We start from the raw sequence: 23,928 nt of genomic DNA on the forward strand, positions 1-23,928 counted from the left end.
ATCTGTCATGTCCATTCAATATTTTTTTGCTAAGATGGAGATATGCTCCTGTGTCTTTATGAGCCATCATAATGTGAGGTTTGTTCCGTATGACCAAGTAAGAACATGAGCCTGATGCTTGCTCAGCTGACAGCACTCGGTGAATCCAGTGATTGTGTTGTGAACTGCAAGGTCCTGAGTGCAGGTTCAGCCTGCTGGTGACACAGTTCTGTGTGTCTGGGTTTGTGACCTCCTACTGCAGCCCTTCAGAGCAATCCATTACCCTTGGAGTTATTCATGGCACTGCCACTCCAGCTGTGTCAGTGCCATTTCGGAATGACACAAAGCTCAGCTACAGGGCCTGGAGTGACAGCAAGCAGAGGGGTGCAGGGGGTGTGCCTGGGACCCTGGGTGGTGAGAGTGGGTACAGGAGGTGTGCCTGGTCTCCTGGGGTGGTGTGAGTGAGTGTGGGAGGGGTGCCTGGGACCCTGGGGTGGTGTGAGAGAGTGTGGGAGGTGTGCCTGGTCTCCTGGGGAGGTGTGAGTGGGTACAGGAGGTGTGCCTGGGGCCCTGGGATGATGTGAGTGGGTACAGGAGGGGTGCCTGGGACCCTGGGGTGGTGTGAGTGGGAAAGGGAGGTGTGCCTGGGGGCCTGGGGAGGTGTGAGTGGGTACAGGAGGTGTGCCTGGGACCCTGGGGTGGTGTGAGTGGGTACAGGAGGGGTGCCTGGGACCCTGGGGTGGTGTGAGTGGGTACAGGAGGTGTGCCTGGTCTCCTGGGGAGGTGTGAGTGGGTACAGGAGGGGTGCCTGGGACCCTGGGGAGGTGTGAGTGGGTACAGGAGGGGTGCCTGGGGCCCTGGGATGGTGTGAGTGGGTACAGGAGGTGTGCCTGGGACCCTGGGATGGTGTGAGTGGGTACAGGAGGTGTGCCTGGGACGCTGGGGTGGTGTGAGTGAGTGTGGGAGGTGTGCCTGGGACGCTGGGGTGGTGTGAGTGGGTACAGGAGGGGTGCCTGGGACCCTGGGGAGGTGTGAGTGGGTACAGGAGGTGAATATTCCCGTGTGTCTGGCTGCTAAGGCCCTCCATGCCATCTGTTTGTAGCACAAATCCACCTTGGCTCGCTGCTCTCCTTTGGCCCATGTTTGCTCAGCCTGAGTGAGGGCACAAGGCTCTTCCTCCAAAGCAGCCCAGGGACCCAGCAGCAGCTCTGGGAGCACACTGCAGAGGCACTGCCTCATCCCTGGCCTCAGCTGTTCCACTGGGAGGGAAGAGTTCTCTGCAGCAGTCATTGGTAGGCACAGCTGCAGGGACACTCCACAGATATGATTTCTCCATATTTAATTTATGCTGCCTGTATTCAGATAGTGAAAGATCATCCAGGGAGACCTTTTTGCCATTGGAATAGCAATGCCTTTTCTTTCCAGCCTTCTTTGTGCCTTTGGAAACTTCATGCTATTTTCTGTGACTGTGTGCTACCTTTATATAACCCAGGTAATATTTCACAAGCATTTCAATGGACAATGGTGCTGTCAAGGACTGTGGTGCTGCTTCTCACATTATATTGCTAAGCAACATACAATAAAGCAGCATGATACCTTCTGCAGTTGGGAAGGAGTCAAGCTCCAATATTCAGTAAAATTATTCTGATCTACTTTTCCATTACACAAGAATCCACTCATTTCAGCACATAAAGATCTGTATAATTAGTAACAAAATCATACAAAAGTTCGACATTTTTGAGGTTTTATTTTTAAATTTCAGGAGTTAAATATATATATTAATATTTGTTCCTAATTACTCCCAGAGAAATTGGTCTTAGCTATTTTGAGGTTGTGTGGCTTTTGCTGACTCTGTCAAGGCTTACTTTTATAAAAGTAGCAGTTAAAAAAAATGTTTCAACTTTGAGGCAGGTTTGTTTGCTTACCTGCTTAAAATTACAGATGTGCTGGAATTCCTCAGCATGGACCAGCTTGAAGGCAGAGAGAAAATGTCAAATCTCTGCTCAGATCAACACAGATATTTCATAACATCTACCTAAAATACAGTATTTGATAAGGTGGAATCTCAGTTCTCCCATGTATTCCAACTCCTCTATTTAAAGCCAAGTTAATGATGAATTTGAAAAGATCTGATCACTTTGTAAATTCCCATCTGACATTTCATAGTGAAGATCATTTTTTAGCCAGCTGATCTCATCTCTATAGAAACAGATGCTTATTTTTGTTTACAATGATAATTTTAATAATTCAATAGTTCCATCACTCACAATGTGAACCTCCTTTGAAGGGGTCTTTCTAAAGTGTTTCAGTGGACCCTGAGAGGAGAATTGTGGCATTTGGAGATCTAATGAAGCCTTTCCTGAGCTGTTTCCCAGTGGCTTTCAGCAGCCATTAGCACCAGCTCCACTTGCTGGCCCTGGGTAAGCAAAACTCTCTGTCGTTGCTATCAACACTTTGTTTCAACATTTTACACTCAGCATTAGCCACTGGGATAGGGATCAAAGGAGACTTTGTATTGTTCATCTTTTATCTTAAAGGCTTGGAGCATGAGGTCAAAATCCGAGTTATTGTCAGTAATAAAATCACAAACTGTGCAATGTTGAGCGCGGCAGGATCGGCAGAGCCGTGGTGTGGAACAGAAATGATTGAGGTTCCAGGAGGGACTGCTGGGAACAGCTGGGTGCTGTGGTAGGACAGGAGGATTTGGGAGAAGCTGTTTCTCAAGGCAAAGCTTGATCCCCACGGAGGGGCTGTGCCCTGGCTGGGTGTGTGGGTGGGAATGCTGCTCCTCCAAGGCAGAGCAGCGCCACGACCTCTCCTGTGCTGGGACTGCCTTTGGCTGGGAACCTCCCTTCTTCCCCTGGATCTTTACTTCCACATCCTAATTCTGAAAAGACAGACTGAATTCTGGGGAGCTGTGTACCTCTGCAGGGGTACTTAGCTCTCCAGGTGGCATGTGGAAGGAAATCCAGGCTTTGAGGTTGGTGACAGGGGGCAGAGCAGCTCAGTGTGTGAGAAATGGTCTTCACTGGAACAGGAGCACAGTAAACAGATTGGCTGATAATGCTGAATACCAGGCAATTTCCTTTTAAATTAGCAGATGGGAGGGAAAGGAATATAAAAGGAAGTAAGAGAAAAAAAGAAGCTAATGATGAATGTTGAACAGGAACAAAATGTTGCCAAGACATCAGGAGAGAAAGAATGAAGAATTGATGAAGAAAGGGAAATTAAATTGGTGCTTGATAGAGGAGCTCAAAGAGCTTTGAAGCCCCAGCTCCAGTGTCTGAGGAGAGCTTTACAGGATCCTGGGCCAGATGTGTTTCACTGGCATGCCCCTTGTGGCTGAGAATTGGACACGGGGAGGATTTTGTGCTGATGATAAAAACCTGCAGCAGAAGAGAAGCCCAAGAGGAGATCTCATAGTCTGTGCAGCCTGAAAGGCATTTCTGGAATTTCATCAGGAAAGCCAGTTTCATCTGACACTAAAATTATTCTATCAAGTGATGGGAACTGATTATAGAAATTTGTTGTATCTCCTTGTCAGAATAAGAAGGCAAACGAGGACACAGCTAAATCAGATAACAGTAGGCTGCCAAAAAGGAGGGGGGAAAAAAGTACTTTTAATTCTTCCAACCATTCTAATAATTTCAGGTAGAACAAAGCTGGGAGATTGGAGAGTCTGGAGATGCTAATATTGCCCAGGGAGAGATGGACACACACATCTGAAGAGTCAACAGCATCAGCAGCTGAGTCTAAAGCAGCTACACAGTGCAGCAAGTCAGACTTGGCCCAGAAAACGAGTAATGAAGTTAATGAAAAGATGAAGAAGCTGTACACACCTCAGTGGAGTTTCTAGAAGAGATGAGATATACAGGAAGCTCAGTTATAAACCCCAGCATGTTCCACCAGGAAAGGGGGTCTGCAGTGGGTGGGTAAAGCAGAGACAATGCCTGGATGTGGAAATCCAGTGTATCAATCACTGCACACACACACAGAGCAACTTGTACATTTAATTTGGGTCTAAGTGGACTAAAATGTTTTTCTTTCATTTCTTGTCTTTGTAGCTGTATTGCCTAAAATGCTGTAAGTAAATGTTAATTGGATTTGACCTTCATCTGTGCTGAGCTAAGAAGGATTTCAGGGTGAATGGGAGAACATCCCTGTCCTGAGGGCTGATCTGAGGTGGAAGGATGAATCAAGAGTGTGGCAATCCTGAATAACTGTTCTAGATTCCCAAAATGCTCTGTAGGAAAGGGAAAGGATAAGCTCACATGGACTGCTAGGAGTTAGGAAAGAAGTGCAGGGTAGATGATTGATTAGTCAGGATTTTTTGTTCATCAGTGTAATGAATAGCAGGTCTGAACCTCGCAAGGATGCCAAGATGAGCATTTATTTTCTGTCTTTTCACCTTATGTTTCCTCTTCCTGTTGATTTCAGTGAAGTTTTGCATTTTCTAGCCAAGTCTGAAATGAGATTTGCTGGAAGTACTTCACACCCACACCAATATCTCAACAATTCTATGGAAACTGGGTTAAAACTGGTTTCTCTGTCAGGTATTTCGATCTGTTTCTGAGGGCTTGGCTCAGGCAGAGCTAATTGAGTAAGAACAGAGACTGTTCTCATACATTTATTCTGCCTAAAGCAAGGGAGAATATTGAAAAAGTGAATGTGTAACCAGAAGTTACTGGACAACAAAAAGGAAGACTGACAGTAATATCCCAAAAAGAAACATTATAAGTTTTTGGGGTTTTTTTATAAACCAGAAACAGATTAGAAACCCTAGGAAAGAATAAGCCATCATTTATCTTGGGTTTCACTTTCCAAGTGACAGCAACAAACAAAAGTTAGCTGAAAACCTTTGCAGTTTGGGAATTTCCCATAATGCAGGAGCCCATATGGAGTAATTTAGCCTCAAAAAGGCAGTGAAACAAAGAGGCTGCTTGATCTGGAAGGACAACAATTGGCTGAATGTCTAAACTGGAAGGGAGAGGAGGGAAAGACAGGAAACAATAAATGAAGGACAAGAAGGAGCAGGCTAAGAGCAGACCTGGCAGCCTTTGGGGGCTCACTCTGTTTTAATACAGCAGATTTGTTCACGTGCCTAAACACTACCTGGAATTTTTCTTCTTTCTGAGTTCCATATATTTCTGGAGAGAACTTCAAATGGAAAGGAGTCCAGCATTTCTGTTCTGTAACTATGGATGTGTGGGAATCCTCTACTGCTCTGAGCACCTCGAGATTTCAGATCTGGATGTCAGGTTTTCCCTCATTTACACTGAACATGGCACTGGTCATACCTGGAAGAGGGAAGAAAAGATGATGTTCAATAGACAAAAAGATTTATAAATGCTTCACCAGGGCTACTTTTCCAGCAGGCACTGTTGAGCATTTAGGAGTTTATTTGGATTGTATTTCTTTTAGCCTGGACCTTCACAGAAACATCAGGTGGAATTTCTGCCCTTGTTTCAAGAATCTGGATGTGATTTCCCCCGTGTTGCTGTGCAGTAAGATCCCCTCAGAGCTCCTTTCACTGTGAATTCAGGTTGGTGCAAGAGGAAGGAGGAGTAAATTTCAATGTAGTCTGCACTTGTAAGGTACTGACCCAATGTTTGGATATCCTCAGCGTCCTGGTTAAGTATCCAAATGTTTATATGAGTATTTCTCTGAACTGCAGTTCCATGGGAGTATTTATTGATGTTCCATTGCTGTTACACCTGTTGCTGCTGTGTCTCATTTCCATAGCATGGCAGTGAAGAGAAATGCCCTCTCCAAGGCTGTCCATCCCCTGAGGCAGCACACGCTGATCCCTGGGCATCCAGAACGTGAGCAAAGCTTTGCAGAGTTTTCAAAAGAGCTGAGAAAACAGCAAATGCTTCTTGTTCCTGTTTCTAGGAGACAACTGCAGGAACATAGTGAGGAATCTGTAGAGTCAGCTCAGATGGAATCTCGGCAGACAGCTCGGTAAATTGGGCACAGAACTCTGGGTGTTGCAGACCTTTTGTTATTTCTGCCCAGGAGTCAGTTTGGTTTTATTTACCTCATTAAACTGCCAGTAGGGTTTTACTAAAGAAGCCCAAAGACACTTTCCTCAGTCTGGAGTTTACAGTGGCAGGAGGTGAGGTTATATTCTAGTGACCCTGAAAGAATGTCCTGATCTTATTATCAATTTTTGGCGTCTTTAAAGTATTGACTACATTTGATTGTTGACATTTGTCACAGTAGAATATTTAATGTGTGCTCCTTTCATAGCAGTAGCTGTGTTTTCTATAATTACTGTGGAGCCTGTAACTCTGAAGCATTTTGTTGTTTTGTTTTCTTTAGAATTTTGTTTGTTAATGATTACAAGATTTAGTAGTTTGTGGCAGAGATTTAAATAGAGATAAAAGGCTCAGTCTGTTCAGCAAATGGCTTCTGAAGGCAGAGGGGGTTCAGGAAGTGCCGTGGTTTGGGCACACACCAGACACAGAACTGCTCTTCCACCAGAGAGCACCGATGCACCAAACTGTAATGGCTCACAGCACAGAGAGCACTGAGGGAAGCTGTGACAGGAGCCAGTCCTTGCACTGATATCCTGGGGAATGTCTTTCACTTTGGCTCTTTCTCCAACGCTGATCATGCAGCTTTTCACACTCTATTTAATCATTACACCTTTTTTTTTACACATGGTTTTTCTCTGTGGTGGAGCTTTGCTGAGTTCTGGATGAAAAGTTGCCACCTCAGATGTGTGATTAGAGCATCACCTTCTTCTGCAAATGAAGATAAAAGCCTGCTGACTTAATGGCAGGAGTGTTTGCACAGATAAAATCTTCATAGCTGGGGCTGCTCTGCAACTGGGGCCTCCTGAAGATCCCAGTGATATTTGACTTCTCTAAATGAAATGGTTAAACTGGAATCTCTTGGGGAGATTCTTCCCCCCAAGTATGAAGTAACCAGGGCTGCAGCATTTCCATTTGTGCCTGTGACATATTCAAGCACATTTCTAAGAGCTGTAGTTCAGCTCAAGCAGCAAAGCAGCACAAAAGGGCTTTGGCATGAACTTTTGGAGTTGGATGATCCCTGCACTTGCTGTCCAGGGCAAGATAAGCTGCATCTCAATGGGAGCAGCCCCAGCCATGAGCAGTGACTTTGAACATGTGCCAGGTGAAGCCAAAGAAACTGAAGCTGGTTACTGGGCATGAATTGTTATTCAGCCCTCACAAAAGAGGAGGCTTTGACAACACCCCCGGTAACCTTGGCGAAGGGTTTTGTTAAGCAGGTCTGTGCCTCGCTGCCTTTTCAACCCGCAGGCATTGATTGCTCCCTCCTACATGGGAATGTGTGTTCCGGGAGGGCCGGGCGGTGGCGGCAGCTGGGGCATCACGCTGGGCTTTGCTCCGCTCCCGAGAGCCGCCTCCTCCAGCCCTGAGCCTGTAGTGAGCCTGCCCTGAGCTCCTGAGCCTGTCCTGAGCCTGCCCTGAGCCTCCTGAGCTCCTGAGCCTGCCCTGAGCTTCTGAGCCTGTCCTGAGCCTGTCCTGAGCTCCTGAGCCTCCTGAGCCTGCCCTGAGCCTGTCCTGAGCCTGTCCTGAGCCTGTCCTGAGCCTGTGCTCAGCCTGTGCTGAGCCTGTCCTGAGCCTGTCCTGAGCCTGCCCTGAGGCTCCCGAGCCTGTCCTGAGCTCCTGAGCCTGCCCTGAGCTTCTGAGCCTGTCCTGAGCCTGTCCTGAGCTCCTGAGCCTCCTGAGCCTGCCCTGAGCCTGTCCTGAGCCTGTCCTGAGCCTGTCCTGAGCCTGTGCTCAGCCTGTGCTGAGCCTGTGCTGAGCCTGTCCTGAGCCTGTCCTGAGCCTGCCCTGAGGCTCCCGAGCCTGTCCTGAGCTCCTGAGCCTGCCCTGAGCCTCCTGAGCCTGTCCTGAGCCTGCCCTGAGCTCCTAAGCCTGCCCTGAGCCTGCCCTGAGCCTGCCCTGAACCTGCCCTGAGGTCCTGAGCCTCCTGAGCCTGCCCTGAACCTGGCCTGAGCCTGCCCTGAGCCTGTCCTGAGCCTCCTGAGCCTGCCCTGAACCTGGCCTGAGCCTGCCCTGAGCCTGTCCTGAGCCTGCCCTGAGCCTGCCCTGAGCCTCCTGAGCCTGCCCTGAGCCTCCCTCGCCTCCCTCTCCTGCACAGGGCCAGCCTCAGGGGCTCTGCTGCTCCCTGCTGAATCAGTCCTGCAGTCACTGAGGGGAAGAGACCTTTAAGGTCGGCAATTCTGACTTGGGTTTCTCCCATAGTGGGGCACTACTGAGGATGATGAGTTATCTTCTGGATGAACAGAATGTTATTTTGAAGAATTAAGTGTTGTCACAATGACTTTTGGCTGCACTTACTTATACAATATTTCTACTTACTTTTCCCTGTAGACCTTTAGGCACCTGGTAGAACAGAAAACAGGCTTTTTATAGACTCTGCTGGCTGTGTTCTACTGCTACTATACATGAAGTGGGGAAACCTGGTCCAAACAGACCTACAAAGGAAACCCTTTCCCCTGAAATAAATCCAAGACCAGTTTTATCACCACATGTACACTGCAAACTTAGACTGTATTGCTTAATCTGGAAATAAACAATTACTCCATGATAAAGATTCAATGCTGATCTGTAGGGCTGATAAAAGAGAGATGAGGTGATTTGCCCCAAGCTTTACAACAAACCAGAAGCAAGGGTCATCTTTCTTGTTTACAATTTCATGTTAGGGTGTAAAATAAATGCCAATGTGAGTGATGCTTCCATCTGTTAGGAAAAGACATTGGAGTTGGGAAGTAGCAGCTCCCAATTCCTCCTGCATAAAGTCTGACATATTGAGCACGGCTGGAGCCTGGGATGTAAAAGATGCTGAAGCAAACATCATGCAGCCATTAGGCAATTAGATAGAAGTTCTTCTTCTGTCTCCAAACCAGCTATTGAGGGGAATGCAGAGATGCTCTGATTAGACAGTAACAGAAGACATTTAATTTCCATTTCCATCCAACAATTTCTGAATTCCTTCCTTGAAGAGTCAGCTTTCCAAAACTCTCCATTTTGTGTTCCACTTAACCTCATGGGTATTGCAGAGAACAAGCTCACTGGACTTCTCTTTCCACGCTCATTAGTTCAGTGTGCTTGGCTCATTTCCTAGGATTTGGTCTAGCACAGCCTCTGACCATCCAGCCATTCGTCTGAAAATCATTTCCCTCTTCACTTCTGCAGTTTTCCTTTCAGTGCCTGAGCAATTAAAATCCCAAGTGATCAAAGCCCTGGTCTTCCAACTGTCCCTTGTTTTTCACAATCATGGCATGAGCTCCTTTCCCTCACTGCATGAGCTGAGCTCACACAAAGAAGGTATGACAATTGCTCAATTGTTGGGAACTGTGAAGAGTCTTAGCCAAAATATTGACATCATTCTGACTTACACATTAAGAATTAATTTTTACTAGGTCTGTAACTAGAGATTAGCAAATCATTTGGATGTCATTAAAATCAAATTGGTTGTCACAAAAACATCATTGAGGTCTAAATAACTATTGCTTTTCACTTTCCTATCTTGATTTCTTGATCTTAGCTCTTCTGTAGCATTCCTGGATCATTTCCGACTCTCCACAAGGAAAGATTTCACAGGTGTTTATTCTTTTCTGGCTCTAAATTGTCTCTATTATGTATATGCAGCATCTGTTTCATGGCAGAATACAAATTGTTTCTCTGTATATAATTTGTCTTGACTCAGATGTTCCTTGCAGAACTATGGGTTCCTTTACGTCGACAGTCCCGATTCTCCAGGCATTTTTAGTCCCTTGTGATCGAGGAGTCAGTGAGTCACAGCCTGTGTTTGTGTATCCCCCCATCCTGGGGTGCAGTGATCCCTGCTCAGGCCTCCTCAGCCCCTGCAGGTCCCAAATCCCTTCCAGAGCCGTGTTTGACAGGAGGGCTGCGCTGTGGCACTCAGAGCTCACACTCCTTTTTCCATCAGCCCCCGGCTGGCCCGTGGACATGACCCGAGCGGTGGAGCAGGGCTGACAGGCTGAGCCATGTGCCTGCAGTCACCGAGTGGGTGTTTTTGTGGGGAAGGTGGAAAGAGGGAGGTTTTTTTGTTTTGTCAGCGAGTGGGAGAAGTATTGAAGTTGTAAAGAACATCGGGAGCGTAGGGTGCGAGGGGGGAGAATGGAGGGTTTGCAGCACTGTAATTTCCCCCGGGGCAGAGATCTCAGAGCAGTATTTAACAGGGCTATAGACTGTGCACTACTTAAAACAAATAGATGGAAATGAGTCTTTCTTCTATTAATATGGCCTAGCCCTCAGGAGCAGTGCTAAAATGGGTTTGCAAGGCACAATTACCGCAGAGTCCTGTCAGGCTGCTGTTCATTCCTCCAGGCAGAGCTCGGTGTTTTGCTGCCTCCAGCCAGCCCTTCATTTGTCCGCCCACAGCCCGGAGCCCCCGGCGGCAGCGGGGAGCTCTGGATCCCTTCCCTGGCTCCGGAGGGAAGGGGGAGCTGCTGAGGCACGAGCGGGGCCCGGAGCTGCAGCCCCTGCCTGCCCCAGGGCTCCGGCACCCCCAAAATGCGCTCAGGCTCCTCCGGGTGCTCAGAGCCACTCTTGCCCTGGATTCTGTGAAAAGCATTCTTTTGAAACAAGGTATGTTTTAATGCCTTAGCCGGAGTGTGGAGGAAAGAGTTGGAATTGTGGGTTCAAGGTGAATTGATCCTGAAAGCTAGATTTGAAGAATTATTTCAGGGTTGTTGTAACAGCAATATGAATTTACCTTTCGGAGGCACAGCTTGGTTTAGAGTTGCACTTTGATATATTTTTCTGGTTTTTTGTGGACATGTCTTCAGAGAAAATGAAAATTTTATTCCTCAGCCAGGTGGTGGAGTCTTCTTCCTCAGCCCTTGTACTGTATCATTTATCCAAGAAGTTCAAAGCACGTAAAGCTAGGAGGTTTCAGCTCCTTTCCTGTGAGATAAGATATGTTTCAATGTCACTGCCACAGAAGACTGAGGCACAGGGAGCAGTTGAGAGTTAGGAGAGGTCTCCAGGAGGCAGTGGCAGAGCCAAGGAGCAGAGTGAAGGTGACCTGGCAGAGCTGTGATCTGCCTGTCAGCTGATTCGGGCTCTGTGGAGACTCTGCTGTCATTTACCGTGTGAGTCCAGCCAAGCCGGGGCTCGTCCTTCAGCTCCTTCGCAGGAGCTTTTCCAACGCCAGCCCAGCAGCAGCCGTGGCTTGGCAGAGCCGGGCAATGCAGGACAGGCTCCCCAGCCAAGGGCTGCTGCTGCAGCGAGTTCCCAGTGCCGGGCACAGAGTCCCGGAGCTGCCTCCCGGTCAGGGCTGGGCTATTCATTCTACAAACAGCCTCCTTCCTCTCCATGCCAGCCCGAGGGACACGGGGAATGGCAGAGTTTATTATAAACTGAGTGAAGGAGCAGACTATTGCTGGAGGAGATCCAGGGTTATAAAAGATTGGAGCGGGGGGGAGGAGGAGGAGGGAACAGGACATAATTTGTGTTTGTGCGTGAGGGGGTGCAGACTGCTGGCTTCAGCGAGGCATTCCCCAAGCCCTCAGGACCTCTGCCTGCTTTTGGTGGGATTTTGTGCAGTGCATCCCGTGCTGTGTCAAAGCCCACTTACTTTTTATTGTATCAATCATCCTCTTTATGCAGCACCACGGCTCGGAGAACGCTTGCAGGTCCTGTTCTGAATGAGCTGCACTCGCTGCCAGCTCAGCCTAGTTACTGCTGTAACTTAGTCTGGGGGATGGGAGAAAAAGGTTACTGCTACTTTAAATATAATGCATTAAGAGGATGCTGGAAAAAGGCCTGCATGCTGTAATACCCAGCCATCGAGTTGGAAAAGGAGCCAGATGTAATACAAAAGAAGAAACACAGCCTCTTATGGATGCTGCACTAATTCATAAATCAGGTGAATCAGCTTAGGCAACTGCTGTGTTTTTATGCCTCTGCTGCATGGAGAACTGCATGTTGGATGCTTTTATTTGAAGTAATGGAACCAGATAATCCTTTGGACCAGGACAACTCCAATGGTAAGAAGTAGAAAACATAGAAGAGAGAGGGAAAAAAAAGGGTAATGAGAGTGTCTGAGTTAGCCATCCTGCTACAGGCACAGGGGCAGGCTTGTGTTTGTACTGTCTTCTGCATGGATAAGTGGAAATGAATGTGGGAATGTGCTTCACAAGAGCTTAGAAATCCCTCTGTTTACAGGTCTGGAGACAAACATGTAGTGACTGATACACTGAGATATTTATTGTGCTGGAAGGAGCAGGAAGCAGGAAGCACTAACCTGTCTCCTGAGCAGTCTGTGCAGGGGGAAGAGGGACCTGTGCATTCCCCTTATTCAGTTTGGGGGGCTGAGAAAAGAGTGGAACTTTGTGCTGTGTGTGCTGTCAGATGTAGCATTTGGGAGCAGAGTCTTTATTTGCAGGAAGCTTTCCTACAGGCAGATGCATGAGTAATTTACTTAGGAGGATATATTTAGCCAAGGACCACATAAATTCACCCTGGAATTAAAGTCCATGGTTAAAAATGCAGCTATTCCATGGATTTATAGTATTCCACATGCTGATGTTCTGCTATCCAGCCTATTGGAAAGCACACAAAAAAGCATAAATTGAGGGGAAAAGTTGTTTGCAAGTCTTATTTCTGTGTTAGTGGAGAGAATTGGCTGCATTGAGGGCAACAAAGTATTCATGTTTATGAAAACAATTTCAGATGGTGATTTTTGGAATAAATTGATCCTCAGCTGTTTAATATGCATTTGGTATATTCTGAATACTGCTTGAAATCCACTAAATATTCCACTTCCTACATAAATATTGTTCAGGAAGTAGTTGTGGATTTCCCACAGCATATTCTCTGCTGATAAACAGAGCTTCAAGTCTGACACAACTGCAGTGTTAATATCACAGAGACCTAAAACTGTGTGGAAAGAATGTGGTTAAGGGAATGAAGTAACATTTAAACTATGTGAACAGTTGACTGGACACATATAAGTGAGCAGCACTGCTTTACTTGGGGCTCTGTGCCCCGCTGAAATCGAATTTAAAATAATCAAGGACAGATTTCAGTGGTGTTTCAAATGATCATATTTGCATGAAAATATTAAAAGGGGAGTCTGACACTTGTTATTTCTCTTTTCTACTGTATTTCATATGTAGTTATATTAATCCCTCTCTAGAACAACAACGTCTACCTCTCATGTCTCATACCTCCTCTTAGACCACTGAGACACAGAATTAAAACTCCTTTTCTTTCCAGCAGGAAGTTTTAGGATTTTCAGTGAAGTGCATGCACAGTTTGAGCTGATATAACAAATATATAAGCAGGTGTTCTTGCCCATCCCAGTGTTAGAATCTGGCCTTGAGGAGTCACAGAGAGTGTCTGGTTCTGAGGGAAATACAAGTTTAACTTCATTTTCTCCACTATGTTAAATTCCTCACTGAATTCAGGATGCATAGTTTAAGATACATAGGTTCTCATTCTTTTCTGACAGACATCTAAAGTATATTCTGTCACATTGTGTAGAAACTTTGTTTTTCTACAAAATATTTGAATAAGTCTGCAAACACCAGGAAGGTTCATAAGCTGGGAAATGAGAGATAAGCAAGCACTGCTGGTACCCAGGATCTGGAAAAACTTCACTGCTTCCCTTCCCAACTGTGTAAATCCCCATCTTCCTTTTAGTTTGGTTTAAATTACTTTGATTTAAATGATCTTGTAAACAAATGGGTTGAACCATTTATTGATCAGTCAATCCCTTCCCTGAGCTCTGCTGGAGCTGCAGCTCTGCAGGACTGGGGGGCTCAGCTGCTGCTCTCACATCCCAGGTGCTGTTTGGGGAATTCAGGACACAGCAAGTTCTCAGAAATCAGCCACAGAGTGCTGCTCTGGAAGATTTGCCCCTTGGGAACATTCCCTTGTTCTGGAAGGGTCCCTTGGGTATCCAGCAGCTCTGGACACGCTGGGAGCTGCTGTGTTTGTCCCAGTGGGCTGCTCATGTGACAAGGCTTAATGCCCTGGGGAGTGACCATGGCTGGGAACTCCTGTGCTTGCTGTAAAAGTGCCTTTTGACCTTCAAGAATGCCAAATCAAATCCCCTTTTCTGCCAGCAGAATGAAGTTCAATTTTTGCTCTACCTGAGAGTCCACGTGGGTTAACCATCTACCTCAAAATTCAGCCTGGCTTCCTTCTGTGTTGTTATTGCCAGCACAATCAAGAGATGATTAATGACAGAAAAAGCTGTTCTGAAGAATTTGTGGCAATAATGTACTCAAGAGTTGCTTTTTTTGCCTCCTGCAGCCCTTCCATTTGCTTACTAACATGCATGAATTCAGCTCACAGGACGTTGGTGGAATATTCAAGACTGGGAAGCTGTGTCTCATTTCTTAGCACAGGGTTTCTTTTTCCTAATCAAATTAAGTGCCAACTTTTCATGGAGATGCCTCAGAGATTTATTATTGCTTGGAGCTGGAGCAGGGAATCACCACTCCTGGATGTGAGGGCCTGCACTGAGATTTAAGCTGTGTTGGTTGCCTTGATGTAGCAGCTCCTGGAATAAAAGCATCACCTGTGGCTGCAGTGCTTACTGCATTTTTCTCTGGGATTCTCCAGGGAGCTGCAGAGCTTGACTGCCTTGAACACAGCCTGACAGGCAGCTCTGCACCTGGAGATTTGTGCAGGGACTTCTGTAACTTTTCTCCTTCTGTGCTCGGGAGAAAGGCTCACAGAAAGCTACAGCTTCTCATGTGGATTTTAAAAATCATTAAAGCAATCCCCACATTATTTTCTCCTTCTCCCCCACCCATTATTTTCTTTCCATTCTCTGGAATGCAGGCATGTAGAGAAAGATTATTGTCATTTTATGGTGGCTCACAGCTCTGACTTTTTGAAGTGTTGTTTTTAACGTACTGACATGGATTTACTTGATTCTTTCCACCAAAAAAAAAAAAAAAAAAAAAAAAAAAGAAAAAAAAAGAAAAAGAGTTTTGGAAGAAACTTGCTGAAGAATGTGCTGATTCCGAAACCATAACCCTAAATTACCCATTTTGGAGGGATGACATATCAGAGCTATGGATTTCTCTGTTGTACTATAGCCACTTGCTGCTCCAAGAATAAAAGACAGCTCAGCAGCTTTCTGCAAGCTGCTGAAGATTTATACGATGTTTTATTTGTGTGCAAACTCTTGAGTACAAAATATCTATGAATTATGTATTCATTGTGTCTTCTAATTGCTCAGATCTCAGTTTGTACAGCTCTTGTCAACACTGGAACCACCTCTGAGTTTATTCTTTTCTGTGTCATCACAGTATTTCATTGTGACTTGGTTGTTAATCCTGAAAGAGCACAAGATTTTTATTAGACTTTTTGAACAACCTTATAGATCAGATCTCAGCCACTGGTTTTAGTGGAATCATATTCCCTACACAATAGGTGTGAATTACAGATGCAGATTTTGTGCCACAAAGAAATAAAATTAAACCATTGTGCTTTAATAGCACAATAATTACAGCATATTTTTTTCAGTCTCTGACGTACATGTTGAACCAGGTGAATGACTTGGATGACAGCCAGGCTTGAACTTTGTGTGCTGTTGGTAATTGAGATTCTTCAGGCACTGTTTGAGGGCAGTAATGACATCCTGGCCTCAATGACACCTTGGCATGCATTAAAAATCACACCTGGTGCAGAGGAAAACTGGAGCAAGGGCTGGGAACGGAATTTTTGTAGGTTTTGTGTGGTAGCAGAGTGGGAGAGCTCCAGGGAATGGGAGCTCAAGGATTCAGCAGATTACTGGATAACAATTTGTAGATGCATTCTGCAATTTCCAGGTTGGAAATTGAGTTGGGGACAAGCATTGCATGCAGTGGCTTCCTCTGTCCCTGCTGAAATCAGTAGAACAGGGCAGAGCCAGCCAATGCATGAGCATCCCACTGGATTGTGGGCATTTAACAAGGGAGAACCATCCAGAGGGAATCCTGAAGGAACTTCCACAAATGGAATGTAACCATCCATACCTGGAGGGGCTGGACACAGCACCAGTCATCCCTTGGTTCTTTGGAACTAACTTTGGTTTTTTTCACAGTCAGGCAAGCTCAAGGCCTCTTTCATATTCCTCCTAAAAGAGAGGAACTTCAGAGTGTTGTAAGGGAACCTCCCAGATCCACAGAGCCCCTCCAGGCTCTCTCAGAAGTTTCCACACCAGCCACAGCTGCAGGGGGAGTTCAGCGTAACTGGGTGGAATGGAGGAGTGCACACACAAGGGAGTTCCTGGGAGCAGAGATGAGGATTCCAAGCATACATTTGATGTGTCAAGGTGTTCATAGGTGAGAAGTTTTTCAATTAATGAGACTCAGGGAGCAGCTGACAGGAACTGGAGGAGCCCAGAGTGTCCCTTGTTAATGAGATCTGAGCCCCACAGTTTGACCCAGTGGGGTTTCTGAGCCCTTCAGCCAAGGCTGTTGGGATGCCATGGATGTAACTCAGCTGTTGGAGCCTCCTCTTCTGGTGCTGCCCAGAGAGATGGATGGGGGCTGATGGCCCCACCCCTGGCTGCCAAATCCACCCCAGAGAGGGATGTACAGAACACAGAGCTGCCTTCCCTGAGCAGTGTTCTTTGTGGTGTCTGACTGGGACATTTACCCAGGAGGTTCCTCAGGGCATACACAGGGCTGTCCCAGCCCTTGGAGCATTCTGGGGATTGTGTTTGGTTTAGATGTGCTTCCAAGGAACCAGCACACAGAAAAGCTGTGATTGCCCAGCATTCCTGCTGCTGCTGGAGGCTCAGAGGCCCAGCAGATGCCTTGCTCAGTGAGTCAGTTGTCAAAATGATTTTGGCTGCTATGGAGCTTAGTGCAGGATCAGAAAATACCTGCCAAAATGGGGCTTCAGAAAATGTTTGTTTTCCTAGCAGATCTAGATATGCCTCTAGTTTTGTTTTACACCTTAAAACACTTCTCTAGCTGCAGCTGGAGCTTGGTGGGCAGCTGTGGCAGATGTTATAACATGAGCCCTTGTTCTTTGTGCTGGAGCTGCTTGTGTGGGTTTGTTTGCTTAGCGTTGGGTGGGCAGGGCCTGGCTGATGGAGAAAAATGATGCCTCTGGATGTGGGTCCTGCCCTGAATCCTGGGGAGAAACTCTGAAACTTGGTGTTTTGATAATAGGGAACTAAAATGCAAATAGTGTTCTCTTATTTGGCCCAGAATGAAGGAAAAAGAAAAAAAAAGAAGAAGACAAAATAATAATAGTAAAAGTTAGTCCAGAGTTCACAAAATTTTATTGTCTCTCCGACTGGCCCTGTGTTTGCAGAAGTGCTGTTAGAGCCTTTCTGCTGGCAGGGAGAATATCCCAGCAGAGTTTTTCACAGTCCATGTGTCAGACAGGAATGCAAAGGATCAATTTACAGCCAGAGACAAAGATCTGAAAATGTCCAGAGGGACCTGGGGGAATGTTTCTCACCCCAAATAGTTTCAGTGATTTAAGTGATCCCACTTGCCCGACTGCAGCCTGGGTTCAGCTCTGCCAGGTTCAGCCCTGAGCACAGCAATAAAAGCAGAGTCTGTGGCTGCAGCAGAGCTGGGGCAGGAGCACCAAGCACTGCAAAACCTCCCCACAATCACTTGTGCTGCAGAGCAGGAGGGAATTCCAGCGAGTTGTGGAAATCTCAGGAGGGCAGCACGTTCCAGGGAGAGCCCGGTGCTGTGCGTGCTCCCGGGAGGAACTTGCTTTGTTCAGCACATCAGCCTTTATTATTGGCTTGCAACTGTCAGACAGGGCAGGCATCGAGCTGAGGAGTTGCGTTTGGAAGTGCTCTCTGGTTTGGAAGCTGCACAGAGCAGTTGGAAGGAGTTTTTGGCCAGCTTTTGGATAATGGTTCTACTTCTCCAAAGCTGGGATTCCTTTTTTTTAAATTTTATTTCTTATGTTCTTAGAGATATTTGTTTTATTGTCATTTAAAGTTTTCTGGTAAACTCCAAGTAAAACCAGAGGATATATTCATCTATCATGTCATTTGCAACAGGGTCTTTAAAGTCAGGCCTTAATCCTAGAAATATGTATTGATGCATTCAGCCTGAGATGGCATGAGGGGTTTGTCCGAGTTGTCTGGAAGGGCACACACACAGCTCGCCCTTTGTTTGGACTCTTACAAATGTTTGTTGGTTTTGAGACTGAAAAAAAAAAAAAAGAGAGAGAAGGTTTAATTATTGTGACTTTTAACCCAAGATGAAGCTGATGACACAAGTTCAAGACACAGAAAAAGTAATCAGCATTTAGGATTTGGGGGAAAAGCAGGTGCATTGAAGCTGACCCCAGTGCAGCACTGGGGGCTGCTGACCCTCCTGCCTGTGCCTCTGCCGAGGAGAGAGGCAGGTTTTATTTTCCCTGCTTATTCATTTTCTGAGTCATTCATCTTGTGCTATAGCTATTGAAAACTGTAACAGAGTCTGGGAAGCACTTGGCTTTTGAGTGCTGCCTCCTGATTGGACTGGGGAATGCTGCTGTTCGGGAATAATGTGTGAACACCATCTGCTCCGAGGAGCCGGGAGCCTCCGTGGATCCTGCTGGAGAGGCACCTTTAGCCAGGAATCCAGGCAAGGGGAGCGCGCCTGCCTTCCCTCTCCCCTACCCAAACTTGCGCTTGTCACTGGATTTCCTTTCTGTTTCCCCGTGGAACTTTTTTTGTGCTTTGCCCGAGGGCTGAGTTGCTTCTCCTGTGGCTTTTGGGGGTGTTTTTGCTTTATTTTTTTTCCCTGTGTGGGATTTCTTCTGGGGTTCAGCATGCACACCAAGCCAGGAAATAAATCAGGGAGTTTTGCAGCTGTTTATTGCAGCACGAGAGTTAACGTGGAATGTCTGAGTTGCTTTGAGAAACTACTTCCAAAAATTTGACCTGCTTGTAAAAGGTAAGCAAGGAAAGACTTTGGAATTTGGGGACTGACTTTTTCCTTGCAGGAGGGTTTGTTTTGTTAGGGATGAATGTGTCTCGTTTGCAATGTTGCCTTCTAGCAATGCCGGGGATCAAAGCCTGGCGTTTGTCTCCGAATTTCTTTAATGAGCAGAGTTGGAACAATGATTGTCTCTTTCTCTTTTGTGTAGAAATTGTTTTACAATAGCTCTTAACCCAAACTTTGTGCAGTGTGAGTGTAATTGTAATTCAGAACAGCAGCTCTTTTTTGGGATTGTATCTTTATGCAGAGAACTCTCAGGTCTCATTTTCCTGCTTATGGAATCTCTGTTATCTCAGACCAAGCACAGTTAGTTTTCAGCAGTCTGTACTTCCACTTGCAGAGGACAAGACGAGGTTTGTGAGCCTGTTAAATCCTCCCCACGAATGAGCTGCAGAGAGAGCTGGGGCTGTGCCTTCAGTCAGGACAGCACTGACACCTGGGCCACCACTGTCCCTGTGAGCACACCCTGAACTCTTGCATGTGACTTTGAAAATATGTTTGTACTTCTTTTTCTGCAGGTTTCCCGTCAGACTCTTCTATCTACACAAGGCAAAGTTAGCAAAGGGAGGGCAAGAAATATTAATGCTTTATAAAATCCGGTCCCTCCTTCCATTGAGCCAGGAAATCTGCAAAAAATAGTTCTAAGACTGCTGATGACTCACAGTAATTTATTTTTGACAAATACCTGATTTTTAGCTTCTTTTGTGTTGGTTTGTTGATGGTAACTGTGCAGCAAGGGTAGGAGTTGTATGCACTGATATGTACTGCAAGGCAAATGTTCAGTACCTGTAATTAAGGGAACAGTAGATTTATGTAACTGATGCTTGATCTAAACTCCTCACATTCAATCAACTTCAGATAAACAAGAGAAGGTCGTGCTCCTACTGTGCTTCCTTACACCCAGGCCTGTGGAGCAAATGCTCCAGAGTACAGCAAAGAGCTGTTGCATTGACAGTGAGGCATCTTTTCACTTAGTCATTTTCCTGGCCCACTGCCACATCATCAAAAGCAGCTCCTTCAATGAAGAAAAGCCTTACTTTGCTGAAGCCTAAATCAGGAAAATTATGGCAAGTCACAGAAGGAATTTGGAGTTGGGCTTTGATGATCCTTGTGTGTCCATTCCAACTGAGGATATTCCATTATTCCATTCCAATTCAGGATATTCCATGATTCCATTCCAATTCAGGATATTCCATGATTCCATGAGGGAATGGCTGGATCACACCAAGCTGCAGCACAGGACAGTGCACTGGCTGGAGGGCCCTGTCCTTGCTGGGACATGGGACATGGGGGTTAAGGTCTCTCAGAGCCACGTGTGCTGCTCATTTTATGGAGGCTCAAAAACCTTTGAAAGGTCTTGAGTGCACCAGTCCCAGTGGGCTTTCCCACATTTTGGGGACAGAGAAGCTATTTCTCATTCTTTGATAATGATAACAACAATAAATGCTCACTTAGGTCTTTTTTGCTGGAATTACATTGCCAGTCATGGATTTCCCACCTGCCATTGGGCCAGACATGATGATTATGATGAGGAATGAAATCCTGACCTCTGAACTCCAGAGCATCTCTTGCATTCCAGACCTGGCTCCAGAAGGTCTCAGCCACTGGCAGGGTGACCAATAGAATATGGGATTGGAATCAGCCACTGTGGGGTGTCCATATGCACCCTCAGATCAAACACCAGCTGGTTGGAAAAGTGTGTTTATTTTTGCTTTCCATACTTCATCCAACAGCAGTTCCTTGTTTCACTGGTCTGGCTGTGGCAGATATTTTTGCAAGGGTTGAGTTTCCTGGTTCTAACCCTTCTGCAGAGGGGTCCTGCTGGATCCCTCCCAAACCCCTCCACAACACAGCACTGGCCAATATTTCCTTTTAATAGGACCTGTGTAGCTGCAGAGCACTTCTTGTTTGCCTGCCTGTGGCTGATGTGCTGCTCTGATCATCAGCACTGCAGTGCTCCAGTGTTCCTCCCTCTCCAATCCAGAGAACTTCATGCCAGCTTAAACGTGCTGCTTTTATCCTCTTCTTGTGAGGGGGAGCTGAGTTGGAAGTGCCAGGGTCACACACAGGGAGTTTTTCTCATGGTATTGCAGTGCCACAAGATCCTCTGTGTTCCCCATGAATCCTTTGTCATTCTTCTTGCTCCACAGTCTTCCTCCTTGCCCATTTCCCTTTCTTTGCTCTTCTTCCCAATCATAAATTGTTGGAGGACATTTGTCATTTTGCTGTGGAGAGCACAATCCACCTGGCATGTCTTTTGGAGTCTGGAAAATCCCAGCACAGGTTTTTCAGCAGGCCAGGATTTCTGTTTCCTTGAGGATGAAGAATTCTCATTTTCACTACAGAAAGTAGTTCATTTTGCTAAAGTGGTAACTCTGGCAATGCAACATCATTGTTTATTTACAGCCCAGTTTCAGAAATCCACATGGATTCCTTTCCTCTTCTCCTCCACCACAACTCTCTTGTCTGACTTGGTTGCCAGACTTTCTCTGGGAGCTCAGTCTCACTTAATTCACAAAGAATGTGGCTCCTTCTGCCATACCCAGTGCCTGGAGTCTAAATCAGGACGTTTCTAGAGAACTTCAGCTTAAGATAAGTCTGACCTACCTAGAATTGAGGTTTGCAGTTTGCAGACATGACCCAGAGTGATGAGGCTCTACCATTCCCATGAAGTTCTCTGCCTGTATCTGTGCTAGCCTTGCCTTTTATATAATCTAATGGTTCTTTGCCAAGGAATAAAATGTAATAGGAACTATTTTTGTGGTCTGGGGAGTATTTCTGCTGGCTGGGAGCTCCCTGGAATAGATGCCGCCTCCTGCTATGATGTCATCGCTCCTGGTGCTCGCCAGCAGACTATCAACATTTTAAAAATCAAGATAAGAAAAAATCAAGGAAAAAAATTGGTATTTTGCTTCCATGTAGATCAGATGAAGCACAGAACCAGTGTTTTAACAGAACAGAAGCATTTTTGGGGAGAGAAGGACTTCAGAAAAACTGGGACAATCCAGCAGCAAGCACAGGAGACAGAGAATTCCTGGTTCTGGTTCAGACTGTGTGAAACCATTTTGAGAGCAGCTGTGAAAGTGAAAATCAGCAAAAGGAGAGTTGATTTAGAATTTCCCCGTGGAAATTTTGGAAGTTCTTCTTACTCTCAAGGAATTTCAGCCCACGTCTTCTCTTTAGTCACAGGGAGCTCTGCCAACAACCTGTCCTTAGATCCCTGACCCAGAATGTCATACTGGGAACAACTGGAGGGGCTGGAGCAGGGACTCCAACAGCCTTGGCAATTTAGTTCTGAAAAAATGTAGCCAGAGTTTCATGGCAATTCTGTGAGGGACTTTTGAGTGCTCAAACCTGATTTCCTACTCCCTTGTTCTGAGATTATGGTTTTTAATTTAGGAGCAGAGAACTGAAGGCAAAGAATGATGTCAGTTGGGATGGGTCTTGTACTAAACTTCCTTCTGCAGCCCCAGTCTAACAGAGCTGAGATTAAATGGCTTAAGGACAGTGGGGAAGAGCTGAACCTCTGGAGTAAAGTCAAGGTTTGAAAATTGGTGTCTTAACATTTTTGGTCCAAAAGGCCTTTTGAGACTGCTGTTGTTTTATGTGCCTTTGCAAAGTGCTGCCTGATTCTTGATCTCAGGCATTTGAGCCATCTAAGAACAGCTTGGTGAATTTTTTTAAGCTGTCTTTTGAAAATATTGGTGCTTTGTCAGTAAACCAGTCCAGTTCTGGTGCTTACTATCATTTTCCTTGCAAATGGATCCCACATCAAGAAATGTTATTGAATATTTTAAGCTAATTATGTATGTACATATTTTGGTGCCGGATAGAGATTAAATATGAATTAAAAACCAACACAGAGAAACATATTCCCCAATGGATTGTAAGAAACTTTCTCCTACTATAAAAAACTTGTATCCCAGTGGATGTAACATGGATTTTTTGAAAGCACTGTAATGTTTAGGGGTTAAGGGTCCCTCTCTTACATATGCTTTGGATGTGTTCTCTGGAGGCCAAGCCAAGGAACAGTGTGTCCTGTCCTTCTGTCTGTCCTGATTTCTGATGAGTCAATCCCTGATTTCCCTCCAGTGAATGCACCTTAAGAGAAAAGGTGCTCATTTCTCTGTTTCTGATTTTCCATGTTTCAGGGAACTTCCAACCCTTCCCTCGTTGTTTCTTCTTTCAGCACTTGAAAATGTTCTTGGGAGATTTTATCTTGCTCTCTGGATTGCTGGGTGCATTAGCACAGCTTCTGCTTGCCAGAGCTCTCACTAAGTAGAACTGGTTTCAATAAATCATTGTAGCTTTGGAAAGTCTGGAGTTCCAGTCATGGCAGCTCAGAAGAGGGAGGGGGAAACAGGAATACAAGAGCTTTTCCAGCTGGGGAAAGAGCAAAGGTAATTCTCCACAGAGGAGTCTGAACAGAGAGGTCTCTGATGGAAGGCTGTGGGTATCGTTCTCTCACAGCCTGGATTCATATTTCATCCAGAGAGGTGGAACAAAGTCTTGTTCTGGTTGAAAGTGGAGGAAGTGAGGGATTCAGCTTATTTTGTCAGGCATCTCCCTGCCTGTGACAAGGTGCAGTACAGAATTTCTCTAGCCATGGAGAAAGAGTGCTCTGTGTGCAGTGCCAGTCAGAGATCAGGGAGCAATTGCTTGGCCTTTGTCTCAGAACAGTGCAGCTGATCCCTGCCTTGCTTTCCTGAGCAGTAAAACTCCCACCCCACATTTAAATCTCCCTTTGGCAGGGATTCAGGCTCCTACACAGCCCCTCTGTTTCATTCACATTCAAACTGCTGCAGATAACCTGTGTCTGTCAAGCTCTGAAGTAGTGATTTTCTTATTTTAATAAATCCTTTTGTGTGAAACTGGCTTTAGCTCCCCTTTGCTATTCCTGTTCCCTGTCCAGGGTAAGCTTGGAAATCTTTTTTTTTTAATTGCTACTTGCTCTCATAAGCCAGACGATGCTTTTGATAACAGTCATCAAATTTTACAGCTATCACTATAATCTCAGT

General features: G+C 45.9%; 1 protein-coding gene across 3 annotated transcripts in view; it reads left to right on the plus strand.

Annotated features, from left to right (window-relative positions):
- Window positions 1-11,669: 11,669 nt before the first annotated feature.
- The window catches only part of LOC117005526 (DAB2 interacting protein), a 158,616-nt gene continuing 146,357 nt past the window's right edge, over window positions 11,670-23,928 (plus strand). Inside the window, exon 1 of one of the 3 annotated variants that reach the window (XM_033077191.2) lies at window positions 11,670-11,871. In XM_033077191.2, coding sequence (XP_032933082.1) covers window positions 11,754-11,871 — 118 coding nt within the window. In that variant the 5' untranslated portion in view covers window positions 11,670-11,753. Of the gene's footprint in view, window positions 11,993-18,443; window positions 18,865-23,928 lie in introns of those variants that run through there. The other 2 variants (XM_033077192.2, XM_033077195.2) reach the window with 2 other exon arrangements.

The sequence above is a fragment of the Catharus ustulatus genome, chromosome 21 (assembly GCF_009819885.2).
Source record: "Catharus ustulatus isolate bCatUst1 chromosome 21, bCatUst1.pri.v2, whole genome shotgun sequence".
Classification (NCBI taxonomy): Eukaryota; Metazoa; Chordata; class Aves; order Passeriformes; family Turdidae; genus Catharus; species Catharus ustulatus.